The sequence below is a fragment of the Myxocyprinus asiaticus genome, chromosome 32 (assembly GCF_019703515.2).
Source record: "Myxocyprinus asiaticus isolate MX2 ecotype Aquarium Trade chromosome 32, UBuf_Myxa_2, whole genome shotgun sequence".
In the NCBI taxonomy this organism is placed as follows: Eukaryota; Metazoa; Chordata; class Actinopteri; order Cypriniformes; family Catostomidae; genus Myxocyprinus; species Myxocyprinus asiaticus.
In genome coordinates, this window is record NC_059375.1 from 29,686,852 (window position 1) to 29,705,471 (window position 18,620).

The 18,620-nt window shown below is 38.7% G+C and overlaps 1 protein-coding gene across 1 annotated transcript in view; it reads right to left on the reverse strand.

Moving 5' to 3' along the window:
• LOC127423623 (attractin-like protein 1) overlaps window positions 1-18,620 on the reverse strand; it is a 165,667-nt gene that overhangs the window by 34,777 nt on the left and 112,270 nt on the right. Inside the window, exon 27 of the mRNA XM_051668087.1 lies at window positions 1,135-1,242. Coding sequence (XP_051524047.1) covers window positions 1,135-1,242 — 108 coding nt within the window. The remainder of the gene's footprint in view (window positions 1-1,134; window positions 1,243-18,620) is intronic.

Consider the following 18,620-nt stretch of genomic DNA (forward strand, 5'->3'; position numbering starts at 1 on the left):
GAACGTCAATGCAGAGCTGCAGGTAGATCTGCTCTCACAGGTGTGTGTGTGTGTTGTGTATAGCCGTTTGTTCTGCTGCTGTCAAATTGTAAGCAGTTTCTGCCTGATTCTGTTCATTATTTAGACTGTAAACTTTGTTGAGTTTATTGTAAAGGTTAGAAGTGTATATTGTAGTATATATTACATTACAAAGTGTGCTGAAATATAATATATAACCTAGGTGATAACTAAATTATCTCTATATCTTTCTGCCTTATGGCAATATTTGATTTATGCATTTGCTCTAAAATGGCTTACAATTGTTTTCATACAGAGGAACCATCATTTCGACCAAACAGCTGCTGTAGCCAAGATTCAAAATGTTTAAAGCAGCATTTTAGAGTAAAATACAATAAAAATATAGTTAAAAAAAGATATAGTATAAAATAATCAAACTTACACATAAAATTACACATAGTTTCTCACTAAATGATATTTAATCATTTATATACACCAATATAAGAATTCCTAGTATTAAACAGCAATATTTACCAACATATATGGGTGACAAATCATAGAATCACAAGCTATAAATCGATTTATTAAACAGATAGTTTCAAAGACAGTATTAAAACATGTTTGTCTTAGTGCTTTCATACTAGCGAGTTGGAAGGCAGGGAGGAATTGCAAAACTAATCTATGGATTTGCAGACTTTAAGAAAAATAAAAGGAATAGTTTACTCACACACACACACACACACACACACACACACACACACACACACACATTCTGTCATCAATAACTCACCCTCACATTTTTCCTAACTCTACTGACTTTCTTTCTTCCATTTACATACAGCCTTTGTGTTCCTCAAAAGAAGTCATACAGTTTTGGATAAAACATTATAGTGAAAAAATTGACAAAATTGTAATTTTTGGATGAACTATTTACATTAATGGCCAAAAAAAAAAAAAAAAGAAAAAAAGGGCATAAAAATCATTATGAATATATCTTGTATATTTGATAAATCAATCAGCTGTAATAAATAATGTAGTTAGTAGTAAAAGTCTGTGTTGTAAATAGTGTGCATTAAATAAACAGAGGTATAACCCAAAATGTCCAGGGTGAATACTGAGTTCAGTGGTCACACTCACCTCAATTCCCCCCTGAAGCAGTTCTAGTTGTGGGTCACCAACATCCAGCGTCACTGCGACCGAGGCAAAAGGGCGACTGGCCATCTGCTGCCTTTCCCTCATCAGTTGCTGTAGCAAGAAGGGTAAGAGGTGGAATAAAGAGGGGAGATACATATGAAACATTTGTAAATATCTGTACACAAACTTAAAATAACTTCATAACATCAAAATCTCAGATTTAGAAATAAATCTGATGGAATGGTTTAAACAGTATAAGTGAAGTGCCTCAGCAAGTTCAGTGACTGATATGTTCATTGAAAGAACCGAAAAATCAAAAGATTATGGAGACAAAAGAGAAGGAGAGGATAGTGCAAAGATAGTGCAAACAGTAAAGCGGAGAGAAAGGGAGAGAGTGAGACAGAAAGAATTAAAGAGCGAGAAAGGGGCAATGACAGCACTCTGGCTGTTTTCCAGCACAGACAAAAACAGGTGGCTGAATAATTCATTTGTTCCAAATAAAAAAGTTTGGAGGACCTGGCTAATCAAATGTCTGCAAAGATTGGAAGGAAATTTCTCCTCAACATGCATGACAAGCAATTATTTTGCCATTGATTGCATGGGCATCAATATTCCAGTGGTGGAGTTTTATTAACGATGCATTCCATGTAATTTCTCCATTCCACTGACTGGCTGGCTTCTCTAAAACAGAGCAGGACTCACAATCTCCATACAAAACCCCATCTATAACCAATGGCACATTACTGTATTTTGTCTCTCTGATGAACCTCATTTATAATGTGCACATTGAGAACCATTTTCTTTGCTTGTCCATATTGGAGAATACACTGCACAGGTACTAAACCGATAGCCCTCAAGTACTTCTGATGCTGCAATCAAGATATTTATCGACACCAACTCTTCATCTGCCAATCAGAATGTGTTAATGTCACTGAGTGAATGAGAGTGAGCAATGGTGAATGTTTGTGATACTGGCAAAAAAGATCAATATAGTGCATTTAATCACACGGTGCTTCGTCAACAGTGTAATAATAACCACACATGTTAACTGAAAAATTAAAGGGATAGTTCATCCTAAATTAAAAATTCTATCATATTTTACTCACCCTCATGTTGTTCAAAAACCTACAGTATATGATTTTCTTCCATGGAACAGAAAAGAGATGCAAGGCAGAATGTTAGCCTCAGTCACCATTCACTTTCATTGAATGAAAAAAGATGCAATGAAAATTAATGGTGGCTGAGGTAAACATTCTGTCTAACATCACCTTTTGTGTTTCATGCAAGAAGTCATATGGGTTTGGAACAACATGAGGGTCAGCAATTCTCCTGGAGTGAAACTTTGAAAGACATTGTACTAAAGTGAACACTCCGAATCAGGTGCTTTTACTTTGATGAGATGAATTCGCCGGTGATGCCTCTATCATCTCTGGATAATAAATAGTAAAAAAAATAAAATAAAAATAAAACCTGGAGTGGTCCTCACCAGTGGTAGATCAATATCTAAATGCAGGCTGATTTGGGTACCAAGGACGAGGCTGATTGCTATTGGATTTGTGACCAAGCAAAGTGTGCTGCATTAAACTCTAATTGTTTTCCATACCAGTGACCAAAGCCAACTTCTCAGGTACTGTCACTTGCCGGGATTTCGCAGCAATTCTGTAGCTCTGCACAGCCTCATAAGCATGCTGGTGTCCACACACACGTACACATGTACATGGATTTCTTACATGCAGAGCACAAGTAAATGGCACAGCAGAAACTCTGCTTTACTGCTTTGCAAAAAAAGTTAATTATGTACTTTCAGGATTGACTCAAACTGATGAGCCAAAACATTATGACCACTCACTGGTGAAGCGAATAATGTTGATCATCTCCTAACAAGGCCACATGTCAAGGTCTGGGAGGATTAGATGGTAAGCGAACGATCAGTTCTCGTAGTCTGCGTGTTGAATACAGGAGAAATGGGCAGGAGTTAAGACCTGAGCAAATTAGACAAGGGCCAAATTATTATGGCCAGATGACTGGGTCAGAGCATCTCTGAATCGGCAAGGCTAGTGGGGTGCTCCCGGTTAGCAGTGGTGAGTACCTACCAACAGTGGTCCAAGGAGGGACTAACCACAAACTGGTGACAGGGTGTTGGGCACCCAAGGCTCACTGATGCGCAAGGGCAACGAAGGCTATCCCGTCTGGTCCGAACCGATAGAAGGTCTACTGTGGCACAAGTCACTGAAAATTTTAATGATGGTTATGGGAGGAATGTGTCACAACACACAGTGCATCGCATCCTGCTGCGTATGGGGCTATGTAGCCGCAGACGGGTAAGAGTGCCCATGATGACCATTGTCCACCATTGAAAGAGCCTACAATGGGCACATGAGCATAGTGATGGCACCAGGATGTACTGTGGGAAGACAACAAGCCGGTGGAGGGAGTGTCATGCTCTGGCAATGTTCTGCTGGGATACCCTGGGTCAATCCATTCATGTGGAAGTCAATTTGACATGTGCCATCTACCTAAAAATAGTTGCAGACCAGGTACACCCCTTCATAGCAATGGTATTCCCTGATGGCAGTGGCCTCTTTCAGCAGGATATTGCGCCCTGCCACACTGCACCATTGTTTGGGAATGGTTTGAGGAACATGATGAAGAGTTCAAAGTGTTGCCCTGGCCTCCAAATTCCCCAGATCTCAATCCGATTGAGCATCTGTGGGATGTGCTGAACCAACAAGTCCGATCCATGGCGACTCCACCTCACAACTTAGGGGTCTTGTAGAATCCATACCTCGGCAGGTCGGTGCTGTTTTGGTGGCACGCGAAGGACCAACAGCATTTTAGGGAGGTGGTCATAATGTTTTTGGCTCATCAGTGTAGACTCCATATGTTTGTGTAAAACGTGATGACCCATCCCAGCATGATTTGTTTCAAAGTGTGCTCCAATAGGAGCAAGGAAATCTGACATTTCTTACAAAGTTAGAAGTTAGAGTTAACATTGTCAATGTCACAAATTTGCTTATGTCATTAGTGACCTAGAAACAGTGCCGGATCTTAAATATTTCTTATTCATTTTATGTCATGACGTTTATTTACAGTAGATATTGTTTTTTCCAGGTTTAAATTAGATTTTAAATGTAGACTCAGACTTTTGAATTCTGAAATTCATTTTAACCACAGAAATCACAGAGGAACATCTCCCTGTGTCTGTGACAAACATTAAACAGAAGAAGGTGGCGACGTCCTTGACGGTGAACATATCAAGCTGACAGCGCTGTCGCCTGTGGGGGTGTCTCTTCAGCATTGGCACAAAGAGGTCTCCTCAATGACTTCTGCTAAAATGGGCCCTGATGGCACCACTGTAATTAATCATTCATTATCTTTTCTATTAATCACCACTTGAGGACTGTTATGGTTGATCCTGCCACGACCACATTCATAATGAAATTATCAGAGCTGTGCACACTCCTCGCCTAGCGGCTTCTCTTGACAATATGATCTCATCATCTTTACGAAAACTGAGAGACACCAACCCATGTAAGTAAATGTGGATGTGGTTGAAATTAAAGATACTGGAGAGGTAAGCCAGTGTGAAAAGTTGTTAGTCAATGGTCTGCGGCTAAAAGAAAACATTCATTTGAGCAACTGCCAAGCAGTGGCCTGTCTCTAAGGCACAGAAAGAAATACTAGCCTATTCATGTTCAGAATGTAATCCTAGCTTAATACTTTCTGAAAGCTCATAGTATAGTTTGCTATTCACAAGAAGCATCTACTGATGTGGACCATGCCTCGTTAAAAAGAGATTTCAGAAGACCTATGATCAAGAATTGTTGTTTTTATTAAAGCTGGAAAGGGTTACAAAATTATCTCGAAAAGCTTAGCTATTCATCTCTCCACAATTAGACAAACTGTCTATAAATGGAGACGAATTAGTACTGTGGCTACTCTCCCTAGAAGAGGCCGTCCAGCCAAGATGACTCAAAGGGCACGCCGCAGAATGCTTAATGAGGTAAAAAAGAACCCTAGAGTGAGATCTAAAGGTTTGAATGAATCATTGGATCTGGTTAACATCACTGTTCATGAGTCTACTAAATGGAAAACATTAAACAGGCATGGTGTCCATGGTAGGAGCCCACGAAGGAAGGCACTGCTTTTCAACAAAATCATTGCTGCGTGCCTGAAATTTGCCAAAGACAACCTTGACACTCCACAATGCTACTGGGAAAATTTTTGTGGACTGTTGAAACTAAGGTTGAATTGTTTGGGAAGAGCATGCAGCACTACCTATGGCATAAAAACGGCACTGCATACCAAAATGAAAACATCATCCCAACGGTGAAGTACGGTGGAGGGAGCATCATGATTTGGGGCAGCTTTGCTGTTCGGGGCCTGAACCGCTTGCCATCATCAAGGGAAAAATGAATTCCCAGATATCATACAGGATAATATCAGGGTGGCTGTGTGCCAGCTGAAGCTCAGTAGAAGTTGGATAATGCAGCAGGACAATGACTCCAAACATCAAAGTAAATCTACTACAGAATGGCTTCAAAAAAAATAAAATGCCAACAGACATCCTAGGAATATGGCTCAGCTGAAGCAGTTATGTAAGGAAGAATGGTCCAAAATTCCAGGTGACGGGTCTAATCCACAGCTACCGGAAACGCTTGGTTGAGGTTTTTGCCTCCAAAGGAGAATCGATCAGTTTATCCAAGGGTTCACTTACTTTTTCCACAGCACTGTGAATGTTTTATGGGATATGCTCAATAAAGACATGAAAGAATATAATTGTTTGTGTTGTTAGCTTAAGCACATTGTGTTTGTCTATACTTGCAACTTTGATGAAGATGAGATCACATTTTATGACCAATTAATGCAGAAAACCAGCCTATTCACATACTTTTTATTGCCACTGTACACTGTGTACATTGCATTAAGAGTATAAGCATTCTATGCAGTGTGCTATGTTGTATACAAAATATTTTGGAAAATGTAGTAGTCATCTGTGAATTTTATGTGAATTTTCTATATGCATAGAATACCCAGATGACCTACTACCATTTGGCAAAAATCTGAATCAGAATTCTATGCATAAACACACACACACACAAAGTATACATACTGTATATTGTAGAAAACTTTAAGTATCCTATTCCGAACAATGTCCTTCTGACTTCTAGGAAACAGAGAAAATGTTGAAGATGAAAGCGCAGGACTGAATGGTGTTAATTCTGCCTGCCGAGCCGTTTCATATCGCCAAACACAAATGATATTTGCACAAGACTGACCCCTTATGTGGGCGAAAATGTCCAATCATTTATGATCATCCATCATCCATTAATTTTATATTTCTTTAAATCCTATGATAGATTTTCTGTCATTCATCCCCTTCGACCAATGTGTATTTGTGTATGCTTGTATGAGAGAGAAAGAGCAAAGGAAAAGAACAAAATGAGAAAGCATGACATAGACTGAGCAAAAGTGAGATGGTGTGAGAGAGAGAGAGAGAGAGAGAGAGAGAGCATGGTAGAAAGGGAGAGAGCTGTGGCATGCTCTCATTTGTGCTAATAGATCTTCTCTCAGAAAACAGCCTGGCTTTGCTGACAGCCAAAAAGCACCATCTGCAATTTATCCATCTCTCTCCATCACCTGCTATTACTCATCAGGCCCACTGCCTTTACTAGATCAGCCGCATCTCCATAACAATTATGCAAGATAAAGCTGGTCCATCGAGATATCCATATATGCATCCATGCCCTGCACACTCAAGGTTGCAGCTGCCCTTTCTTACTATGGATAAATTAAGTTAGTGTTAGACAAAAACTAAGCTGAGAGGTTGTGACTTCAAGTTTTTAATCTTTTGGCAGAATGCGCTGATCTTTTAAGTATCTAGCCCTGTGACACTTTGTAATGGCAAGGGTTTGCTCGATCGAATAAACCAAGCTGAACATGGCAAGACACACACACACACACACACACACACACACACACACACACACACACACACACACACACAAAACTTGTGGGGTTTAGATAAGAGCTAAGGTCAAATTTGTGTTATTATTCTTTGAAACGCTCTTAAAACCTTGCCCCAGGGAGGTACTGGGAAAACTTCACTGATGTGAAATTGAGATTGATTGTCCACTGATTTTACCGTAGGCCTCATGTTAAACTCTACAAAACCCTGCTTTATGGCATTACAACTCTACTGTTAGACATTCACCAAGGGCTAAACCTTCAAAACCTTTTTTTGGCCACAAAAAGTCAACTTTAATTTAATTTTTTGAACCTTTCTGGAAAATGATATACTCATACCACCCCGATGGAACCCTCCTGTAATATAAGTAAAACACCATTCACATGTAAGTATCAGGTTTAGGTTGAAACCCTAACCCTACAATTACAAAACAACTAGTTCAACGCAATTGCATGTACATATAGATTTGCACACACGCACACACACAAAACAAATATACATTTAATCATGCTTAACAAGTTACCAAGAAACAATCATTGAACAATTATGTAAATGCTGTTTGAAATATTCTCTAGACAATTTCTTATAAAATATAAATTATTAACAGTATACATTATATAAAAAAATATATATATTATGTTTTGCACAGGACAATAGGATTGTGATTAATCTGGTGTTCATACAGTATAAATGCCTGGATGAACATCCTCTCTTTTCCAGAAAACAGATCTTAATGTGTTGAGCTCATTAAAAAAAGTAGATTCCTCCACAGCCATCATGACTCCTCATTGCATCATGCTCTCTACATCTGTGCTATTGTGCACAGCATGAACTTCTCTTTCATTGAAGCAGTATACATAACCAATGGCTTGAAAGGGAGATGTGACATTTCGGGCATGAGGAGCAAATTAATTCTGACTGACTTGCCGGTGTCTAAATTACAATGTCAAATTTCAACAAATGATTCGCTGTAGAAAATATGTAAATTCAGCAATCATTCACGAGCCAGCAAATGAATTAGAGCTGATCATAACTGGAAATGAGGTCTTGAAACATGCAGGGAAATTTGCCCAAACAAATGACAAGGAAAGAAAAGTTTTCAGACAGGGAACAAAAGGCCCTGGTAAAAATTATTAGTCAAAATGTAATGCAAAAAATCAAAGCACTCCTTGATCTGGAAAAAAAAAAAAAAAAAAAAACGCAATCCTCACGTCTCTGCAACCTATAATTTTTCTTCCCTGAAGATTTGCTCATGTTAAAGGGGACAATTAAAGTAATCCACTTGGAATCACTTTTGCATTGACCTGTAAGGCCTTTTCACCTGGTATTAAAGCTGCCATCATTTGCTATCGGAATTATCCTACTTCCCACTTCTGAAGTAGTAATTACAAGTACATCGTGTTCATGTACATATTTCATACATATTTCTTGAGGAACTTTGACACCATAATAAATATCACTCAGCTTGCTGATGATAAAGGAATTTTGGTCAAATACAAGTTATTTTAAAAGTGTAAAAATGTACAACATGCATAGAATGGTTGCTGATATACATAAATGATACAACCAAAATGGCAAGTGCTAACAATTAGCTGTATTTAGAAAAATTTATAAAAACCTGTCATTCACTACAAACCATGTTGAAAGTTTAGGACTCCTCCCATCTCAGAAACTCGGGTATCAAAATGTTCCCAGTTTCCCAGTTGTAATTACGACTTGAGGGGTCATTCATGTGCAACTTCCTAGTGGGAAACTCATAATTCCGATAGCATGTTAGATGCGTTTCGGGTGATCTGATCACGTGATCAGGTGAGACACATCGCTGTTTACACCTGGTCGTTTATATGTGTCTCCTGTGACCACTTGTGTTTGGATTTGGAGGGGAGGATCTCTGTTTCATGACGACGTACATCAATCACTATGTCAGTGTGTTACTGCATGATATTTAAGCACAACAAATTCAGAAAAGACAAACAAAGTGCGGGGGAAAAAAACGGCACGTTGTTTCTCCCAGATGTGGTTGAAATTTAATCTAAGAACAAATGCAAAATGTCAAGCAGAATTATCCATTATTTTAGTCGATTACCTGTACTGAAGGAGCTTCAGGTGTTTGTGCTTGACATTTGTGTTAACATCAGACACACTAAAATTTTCCGATTGGACGGTTATTGCCGCTCGTAAACAGCAAACTTTTAAACTCTTGTTTTAGTGCAGCGGTTGATTGACAGGTGAGGGGTGGCGCTTCACTGCTGCCAGGATGCATACAGGACGGATTCAAGTTTACAACTCAAATGCGATGTGGACACGTGTTTTTCAACACATTCGTATGTGGTTTCTGTGATCCAATCACAAAACGTTTTAGAACCCGTTTAGGCCTGTATTTAAGGCTGACCACATGTGATCGGATTACCTGAAACGCATTTTAATACCAGGTGGAAATGTGGCCTAGGAAGCCACCTGGCCCAATTTTTCCTAATATGCCTATGACCTGATTAGCTCTTTAGAACATGGATTATGAAATTGGCTCAATTGGTTGTTCCACAAAGAGCTCCTGATTGACTGTTCACTTTCAAAGGACATGTCACTCTCACTGGACTCAGAATTGAGTCTGACATTGATCTGTTAGTGAAACTAAGTATGTAGATCAGGGCCATTCAATTACATTCAGTTGTTGGACAATCCTTATTATGAAACAGGTTTGGGGGCCACACAACATTAAGCTTTCTTAGCTAAACACTGATAATTTATTATTTATTAATAACAAAAATAATTAAATCTTTAATTTTTGCACATGCACACTGTAATGGCAGCTACATTGGCCAAGAGAAAAAAAACTATGTACAGTAACACAAAACATGAATCTTAATCAGCACCAATACATTATTGTGAGATTACCATTTATTACAATTTCACACATACTAAACACAAATGCACAAATTAATTAATAACAAATATAGCAATTACAGTCACTTGCACCACGGGTCATGAAGGAAATGCCTGGTTAATACATTTTTGTTACTAGTTTTCTTATCTAAACTTGACTGTTTTCTTTTCCTTTGCAATTTGTCCGCTTACAGGTATTCTATATTTTTCAAAGTAGAAACCTCTTACCCAGTCATTTTATAGACTGGAAAAGAGGTCAATCTCAAAACATGCTGTAGTTTTTTTCATGTAGCTAAATGTTAAACAAATTGAGCAATATGCAGAATTTATTTCCAGTTCATTGATAATGTTCAGCATCTATTTATTTGCAAGTTGGTTTGCTTTGATTTTGCCAAGTGGAAAGTTCTGCCATAGACTCTGCATTGATACGTTACATCATAACATGCTGTTGCATCTGTAATGCATGTACAATCCAAACACATTGGTTTGTGTGGACTAGTGTATTAATGAACTCTGTGAGAGCCTCTGAAGCTTAACTTGAAAACAGAGGGTGAAAATTTGTCATAGACTAAAAGTTCCCTTGTGAGCATATGATGAGGTGGAAGAACGACCTCAGTGTTCAGAGTCACAAATGGTCGTGGCTATTTGCAAGATTCTCTTTATGGACACAGACATTTTTTGAAGACCGATCAGAGACTGGCTAGGGAGCTGATGCATCCTAAGTGTCTTAATTCCACAGAGCTCTCTCGCTTTCTCTCGCTCTTTGAGACTTCATCATGAGTCCTCTCTCTCTATGTCTCTCCTGACTAATTTGTTTCACACAGGAATGTACCCCATTCATTACGCCAATCAATAAGGCTCTGAAGCTTAATTTGGCCATAGCCGAGGACATCAGCTTTTAAAAATATAAATAGTTCAAAGCCAATTGTTATATTATTGATGTACTTTAATATCTATAACCTACCAAAATAATCATTAAGCAAATGACTATCACTCAAAGCCATTGTAAAGTGAACTCTTGACAAAGTCCTTAAAGGGATAGTTCACCTAAAAATGAAAATTCTCTCATCATTTACTCACCCTCATGTCATCCCAGATGTATATGATTTCCTTTCTTCAACAGATAACATTTGAAGAAAAACAGAAAAAAATATCTCAGCTCAGTAAGTCCTTATAATGGATGTGGATGGAAACACGATTTTTGATGCTCCAAAAAGCACATACAATCAGCATTAACGTCATCCATACGACTCCAGTGGTTAAATGAATGTCTTAAAGCAATACAATCGCTTTTGGTGTGAAAAAGATCAATATTTAAGTACTTTTTAACTATAAATAATCGCTTCTGTTAAGCAGCAGTGTGCACATTCATGAGAATAGCTGAGGTCACGCGGTCTCTCGTGTGACGTATTGGCGTAGGCATGTTCACGCGAGAAGTGACACATGTGCGACATACCCGGAAGAGCAGCGCTTTACACAACTGAGGAGGAGGAACGCTGTACAGATCGAATGCTGTAAACAAATTGGAGCAAATTTAAACAAAGATGTCAGAAGATTTTAAGAGGAGAAGAGGAGATACATGTTTTTGCACAGCCATATTTATTTGAACCTGAGTACTCTGATCAGGAGCACAGGGAGATGGAGGAGGCTGGACCAACAAGCCTAAGAGAGACAGAGAGCTCAGGAGACGTGGTGGTGTACATGTAGTCAATGCCAGGCAATGCCAACAGAGGTAGAGAGCGTCTGCTGCAACAAATGGAAAGTTGCCATGCCATCGCTGGAAAGACCTCGTGACCTCAGCCCTCTTGTGAATGCGCATACTGCTGCTTACCGGACGTGATGATTTATAGTTAAAAAGTACTTACAGCTGAAGTCAGAAGTTTGCCAAATACATTTAAACTCAGTTTTTCACAATTCCTGACATTTAATTGTAGAAAACATTCCCTGTCTTAGGTCAGTTAGGATCACTACTTTATTTTAAGAATAAGAAATGTCAGAATAATACTAGAGAGAATGATTTATTTCAGCTTTTATTTCTTTCATCACATTCCCAGTGGGTCAGATGTTTACATCTACTTTGTTAGTATTTGGTAACATTGCCTTTATATAGTTTAACTTGGGTCAAACATTTAGGGCAGCCTTCCACAAGCTTCTCACGATAAGTTGCTAGAATTTTGGCCCATTCCTCCAGACAGAACTAGTGCAACTGAGTCAGGTTTTTTGGCCTCCTTGCTCGCACACACTTTTTCAGTTCTGCCCACAAATTTTCTATCGGACTGAGGTCAGGGCTTTGTGATGGCCACTCCAATACCTTGACTTTGTTGTCCTTAAGCCATTTTGCCACAACTTCGGAGGTATGCTTGGGGTCATTGTCCATTTGAAAGACCCATTTGTGACCGAGCTTTAACTTCCTAGCTGATGTCTTGAGATGTTGCTTCAATGTATCCACATAATTTGCTTCCTCATGATGCTATCTATTTTGTGAAGTGCACCAGTCCCTCCTGCAGCAAAGCACACCCACAACATGATGCTTCCACCCCCATGCTTCACGGTTGGGATGGTGTTCTTCGGCTTGCAAGCCTCACCCTTTTTCCTCCAAACATAACAATGGTCATTATGGCCAAACAGTTCAATTTTTGTTTCATCAGACCAGAGGACATTTCTCCAAAATGTAAGATCTTTGTCCCCATGTGCACTTGCAAACTGTAGTCTGGGTATGATGGCTGCGTGGTCCCATGGCGTTTATACTTGCATACTATTGTTTGTGGAGATGAACATGGTACCTTCAAGCATTTGGAAATTGCTCCCAAGGTTGAACCAGACTTGCGGAGGTCCACAATTTTTTTTTCCTGAGGTCCTGGCTGATTTCTTTTGATTTTCCCATGATTTCAAGCAAAAAGGCACTGAGTTTGAAGGTAGGCCTTAAAATACATTCACAGGTACACCTCCAATTGACTCCAATTAGCCTATCAGAAGCTAATTGCCTAAAGGTATGACATCATTTTCTGAAATGTTCAAAGCTGCTTAAAGGCACAGTTAACTTAGTGTATATAAACTTCTGACCCACTGTAATTGTGATATAGTCATTTAAAAGTGAAACAATCTGTCTGTAAACAATTGTTGGAAAAATTACTCATGTCATGCACCAAGTAGATGTCCTAAATGTCTTGCCAAAACTTTGCTAATATGAAATCTGTGGAGTGGTTAAAAAATTTGTTTTAATGACTTCAACCTAAGTGTATGTAAACTTCTGACTTCAACTGTAAATATTGATCTTTTTCGCAACAAAAATTGATCGTATCACTTAATAAGACCACTTTAACCATTGGAGTCATATGGTTGATGTTAATGCTGATTGTCTGTGATTTTTGGAGCATCAAAAATCATGTTACCATCCAAATCCAATATAAGGATCAACTGAGCTGAGATATTTTTCTGTTTTTCTTCAAATGTGTTCTGCTGAAGAAAGGAATTTATACACATCTGGGATGGCAAGAGGGTGAGTAAATGATGAGAGGATTTTCATTTTTGGGTGAACTATCCCGTTAAGTGCCATACTGCAGGCTAATAGCTCAGTTTCTCTTTTGCTTGGTTACACACTTTAAACACACACACACACACACACACACACACACACACCATGGGCTCTGGGCCAGCCAGACTGGTTTTACATTGGGGCTGGTTCTTTGAACTTTAATATTAAAAGGATGACACCCCTGGTTCTCTTTGCTTGAAGTTTGCTGATGCCATTGAAAGAGAAAATCTATTTATAACACATGGCCCTATCTCAGAGTTTTATCTTTTTTTTTGTCTAAATTTTTCATAATAATGGATACTCCAGAAAAACATGTACTCAGCAGGCCTAGAATACAATACTGAATCCATAAATTTATGCTTTATATAGCTGAATAAAACTGATATAAACAGTCATTACAAGGCCACTAAAACTCCATATTCTGTCTATATTCTATTTCAGTCTATAACTGTGCATACAAATGCAGCTCTGCAAGTGACAAGACAGGAGCACTTCTAACTGAGAATCTTCACAAAATTATTGCACAAACAATTCTCTACTCAATTTTGGTTGGTGTTTCATACTTTAATACATAGGACATTTAAAGGGATGGTTCACCCAAAAATTTTAATTCTGTCACCATTCCTCACACCCTCATGATGTTTCAAATCCGTGAGAATTTCTTTATTTCATGGCGCATAAATTGAGGTGTTAGGCTGAAGGTTAGCCTCAGTCACCATACATTTTCATCTACATTCCATTCAATAAAAGTAAATGATGACATAAGCTAACTTTTGGCTAATATCTCCATTTGGAACAACACAAGGGTGCGTAAATAATCAAATTTATCATTTTGGTTAAACTATCCCTTTAATGGTATAACACGAGGACATTCACTCCTTGCTGATTTCAACTCCCAAAGAAAACATTGAAAAAGTCCCTTAATTAACCAATGAAATGCAGAAATAATTATCGGTTTGGGCAAAAGGTACATCTCAATTAACTTGCTTTAGTGTTAAATGACGTTTGATGAGGTCACATGCTCCTGCAAAGGATCGCACAAGCGGGTTAAACTGTCATTCTTTAACTTGCCGTTATGCTTCACAGGCTGCTCCACCACCATTTCTGGCTCATGCAACTGGTGTGGACGTGACTTGAACCTTGTCACTGCTGCAAAACCAGAGTGTTGCAACTTCGCTAGCAATACTCTACACTAAACCTGCTTTATTTCCCTGCTAACTCCCTGAACCAACTTTGTGAAATCTCGCCACCTGCATTACAGTGACCTCTGTATGTGTGGGAATGTTCCATTCTTTGAAATGTAACATATACAGCTGCATTAAATATGACTGCACGGTGACAGGGGTGTGCAACTGAAGCAATATTGTTCAATATAAGAGTGTTTTTCTGTATGTGTGCGGCAAATGACTATGAGTGTGACATCACACTGTGAAATGTCAATGCACCCACCGTCTGTTTTACAGAAGTCATTCCTCCTGTTCTAAAATGACATTTAGTGCAGATGTCTGTCACTCGTCCCCCTGACACAGTAAACGGCCACTCTAGCACCTGAGCTTACTACCCCCTAATGTTTGTTCAGACAGGTCAGCAACCTGGCAACATTTTCATTATTTTCTTTTTTTAAGTAAGCAAATCTATTAAGCAAAATATTGTGTATTTAAACACGGCTGGAATGCTGTATTGACCAGTTAGCATCCAGACATAACCATCCATGTTATCCACCTTTTTCCTGAATGTAGAAGTGTTCCACAATTCATAACGGAAGCCTTTTTTCATTTTTCGATATTCAGTGTTTTCATTTGCATCGGCGTATGTTTTAGCAGATAATATGATATTCATTGTAATAAATAGCCAAATAAAAGAACCTGTGGCTCCATAGTACCGATACTTTACAGAGTTGCGATGACCGGCTTTTGACAGTGCCCCACCCGTCAAAGTTTATTGAGTGGGTTACATAAATTCATAAAGTGATGACTTAAAGCGATGGCCTGAGGTTAGTTATGTTGGTATCGTTAAAAACTTCGAGTTGTATTGACAAACAGCAACTGGAGCCTGAACTCATTTTCACTCCAACTAACACTTAAAATGGTTGTTGTTTTCTGTGTGCATTGCTCATTTCGGTAGATTTCACATTGCTTCTTATGGAGACCGTAACTGACTTCTTATTACTCACCCTCATGTCACTTCAAACACATGTGACTTTCTTTCATCTACGGAACACAAAAGCAGATGCAGAATGCTATAGCATCAGTCACCATTCACTTTCATTGCATCTTTTTTCCATACAATGAAAGTGAATGGTGACTAAGGCTAACATTCTGTCTAACATTTTGTGTTCCATGGAAGAAAGCCACACAGGTTTGTCTAAGACAGAGTCAACAACAGACATTATCTTCCTACTGAACAATAACCGATTTGCAGATTCGTCCAAATCTATTAAAATACCCCACCACCTAAATTACTATTTGATAGAGCACAGCAGAGGCATGCAACCTTCATTATAAGTATTTTTTCTCCTCTTCAGGCTTTTGGAACTGAATTGGATGAGACTGCATGTTAGACAAAATTTTATAAATCAGGATGACACGGTTTCATTATTCTTAATCACAACTGTTCCGTCTTGTAATTAAATTTTTTATTTCAGCATGGAGTTTGCACTCACCGGTCCGAACAGCGGGAGAGCAGTTTTCTCAATAAGACAAATCATAAAACATGAGGGTGTACAAAGTTTTTTCCACAGCCAAACCTGTTTGTCTTGCTCACTGGAGAGCGGCGATAAGGCCTCTTAATTTTGTGTCTCTTCACACTGTCTAATTTCTAGCTATAAGAAACTTGACGGTTGAGATGTCACTATCCAGAAAGACAACATAAATATTTAATCAACAAAGACAACAGATGCCTTGTTTTCTAAAGACTGATCTATTGTATACCATGCAGCAATAATCTCAGCAGAGAGCTATGACTGCTGCATCCTGAATGAAAAATGATTGAAAGAGTTGTAGGACATTTCTGGAATTTCACACACCAGTTGAAAGATAACCACCTACATAAATGCAAACATACCCACAGGTCCAGAAGACAGTGGCATGAGTGACTTCTCCCGCATAATGTTCCACTGCAGTAAATGCAAAACACCATTATCAAGCCCTCCAGCATCAAACAACAGTTCTCTAATGTACCTGCTTAGCATAATCACTAAACATTTGGAATAAGCACACATGTATGCACGCACACACACTAATGCCATATCATCACTGTGACGAATCCAACCAGAGACCGATACAGAACACATTTCGTCCTCCAATCCACAACCAAATTTTCAGATTCATCATACTCGATATACTAGGGGTGCACCCATCGATTGGACACTGATCTAAATCGGCCGATCTTCGTCTTAAATCTGTGATCGGCAATCGACCGATCGGCCTACACTGAGGGCCGATCTTTTTTGCAGCATGAAGGGAATCAGAATCACAATCACATATAAACTGCCACTCTAATGAAGGAGTCCTTGCTCAGCCCTTGACTCATGACAATGTGGCCTCTGGAGGGCAAGTTGTTGGCAATTCTAAGCATTCGCGAATTTAAAGGGGTCATGAAATGCTATTTTTTTTTATAATTTTATTATCTTCTCTGAGGTCCAGTGATAATGTTATAAAAAAATGTTTTTGCACCAAAAGTAACGTGATAATTTTCCACCCTGTTTTTGGCCCTCAATATAAAACGCTCAGTTTTGGCCTAAGCGTCTCCTAAAAACTTTAACGCAAATGGCCACTGTTATGATTGGTTAACATCATGCAGCCCCTCGAAAATACAGCCATATTTGAAACTCAACCACCCCTCAACATTATAAAACTAAATTTCAGGGTTTACACACAACGGATATCCAACATATAGCATCCGAATATACTATACTGTTCATCTCAAGCACAACTGTTTCACTCAGCACCATAAACGATCAAACAGTCATGACATCTGAAATATTCATGAATGAAATGGTTTACTTCTGTTTTTGATCTTTTTTCGGGTCCAAGTGTTTTTAACTGCCCAATTCTTCAATAACAGTTCCTTTGCAAAGCTTGAATTGTATTATGACTGGTTCACAAAAAATCCACGCTGACATGCGCCGGAAAAAACGCACACACATAGTCCAAAGCACAGTGAAATGACGCACACAAATACTTTAGGCACACTGAGGTGCACATCGCCAGAAACACATCGAAACGGTCAAAGACGTTCATCTAGTTCATGCTTACATGCCAACAATTAAAAATAGAGCAAATGTGCGAAAGAACGCATCCATGACGCATTTGTGCTCAAAACAACAAGAGGCAGAACTGCTTAATGAAAGCGAATGGCATCTCCTTTTAAGAGATGTAACTTGACACTGTGTTTTTTAAAAGTGGCAAGATACATGGCAGCGGTTGAATACAAATATGAGAATACATGATGTAACATGAGTCGCGACAATCAGACGTTGTGTGGAGCAGTAGAGACTGTTTGAGTGATCATGAGCACTTTCAGCTTCACTCTCTTCCACATGCGCGCTCTCGGTATCAATCAAACAACCGGGCTCTCCAGGTGCTCTCAATATTTCAGTCACTCACTCATCCCAGTGCTATTCTGTGAGGATCTCAAGTAAAATCAGATTAATGTTGGGTCGCAATACCACTAATAATTGCAATTAAAGTTTAACCTTAATGGCACCGCGTCTTCATGCATTTGCTTAATAATGAGTGATGCGTAACAACAAAACACCAAAGGCAGTAATCAAATCATAGATACTAATGATTTCTCGCCAGAGTTTGTAACTGATATATATTTCTTATTTTTGATAGTATCTCTGCTGTGTGTGATGCTCTCATTGTTTTTACTGGTGCCAGTATATCACAATGACCTTTGATAGTGACAACAGAACTATTCATAACTATTTTCCATTCAAATATATGTTAGCAATTTACAATTAATGTAATTTTACTGTGTGGGGCATAAACTTCAGCATAACTGCAGCATATAACTTGCAAAAGTGTGGCAAAATCGGTATCGGCCAAACTTTGTGTTAAAAAAAAAAAAAAAAAAAAAATCGGTGATTGGTCTCAAATC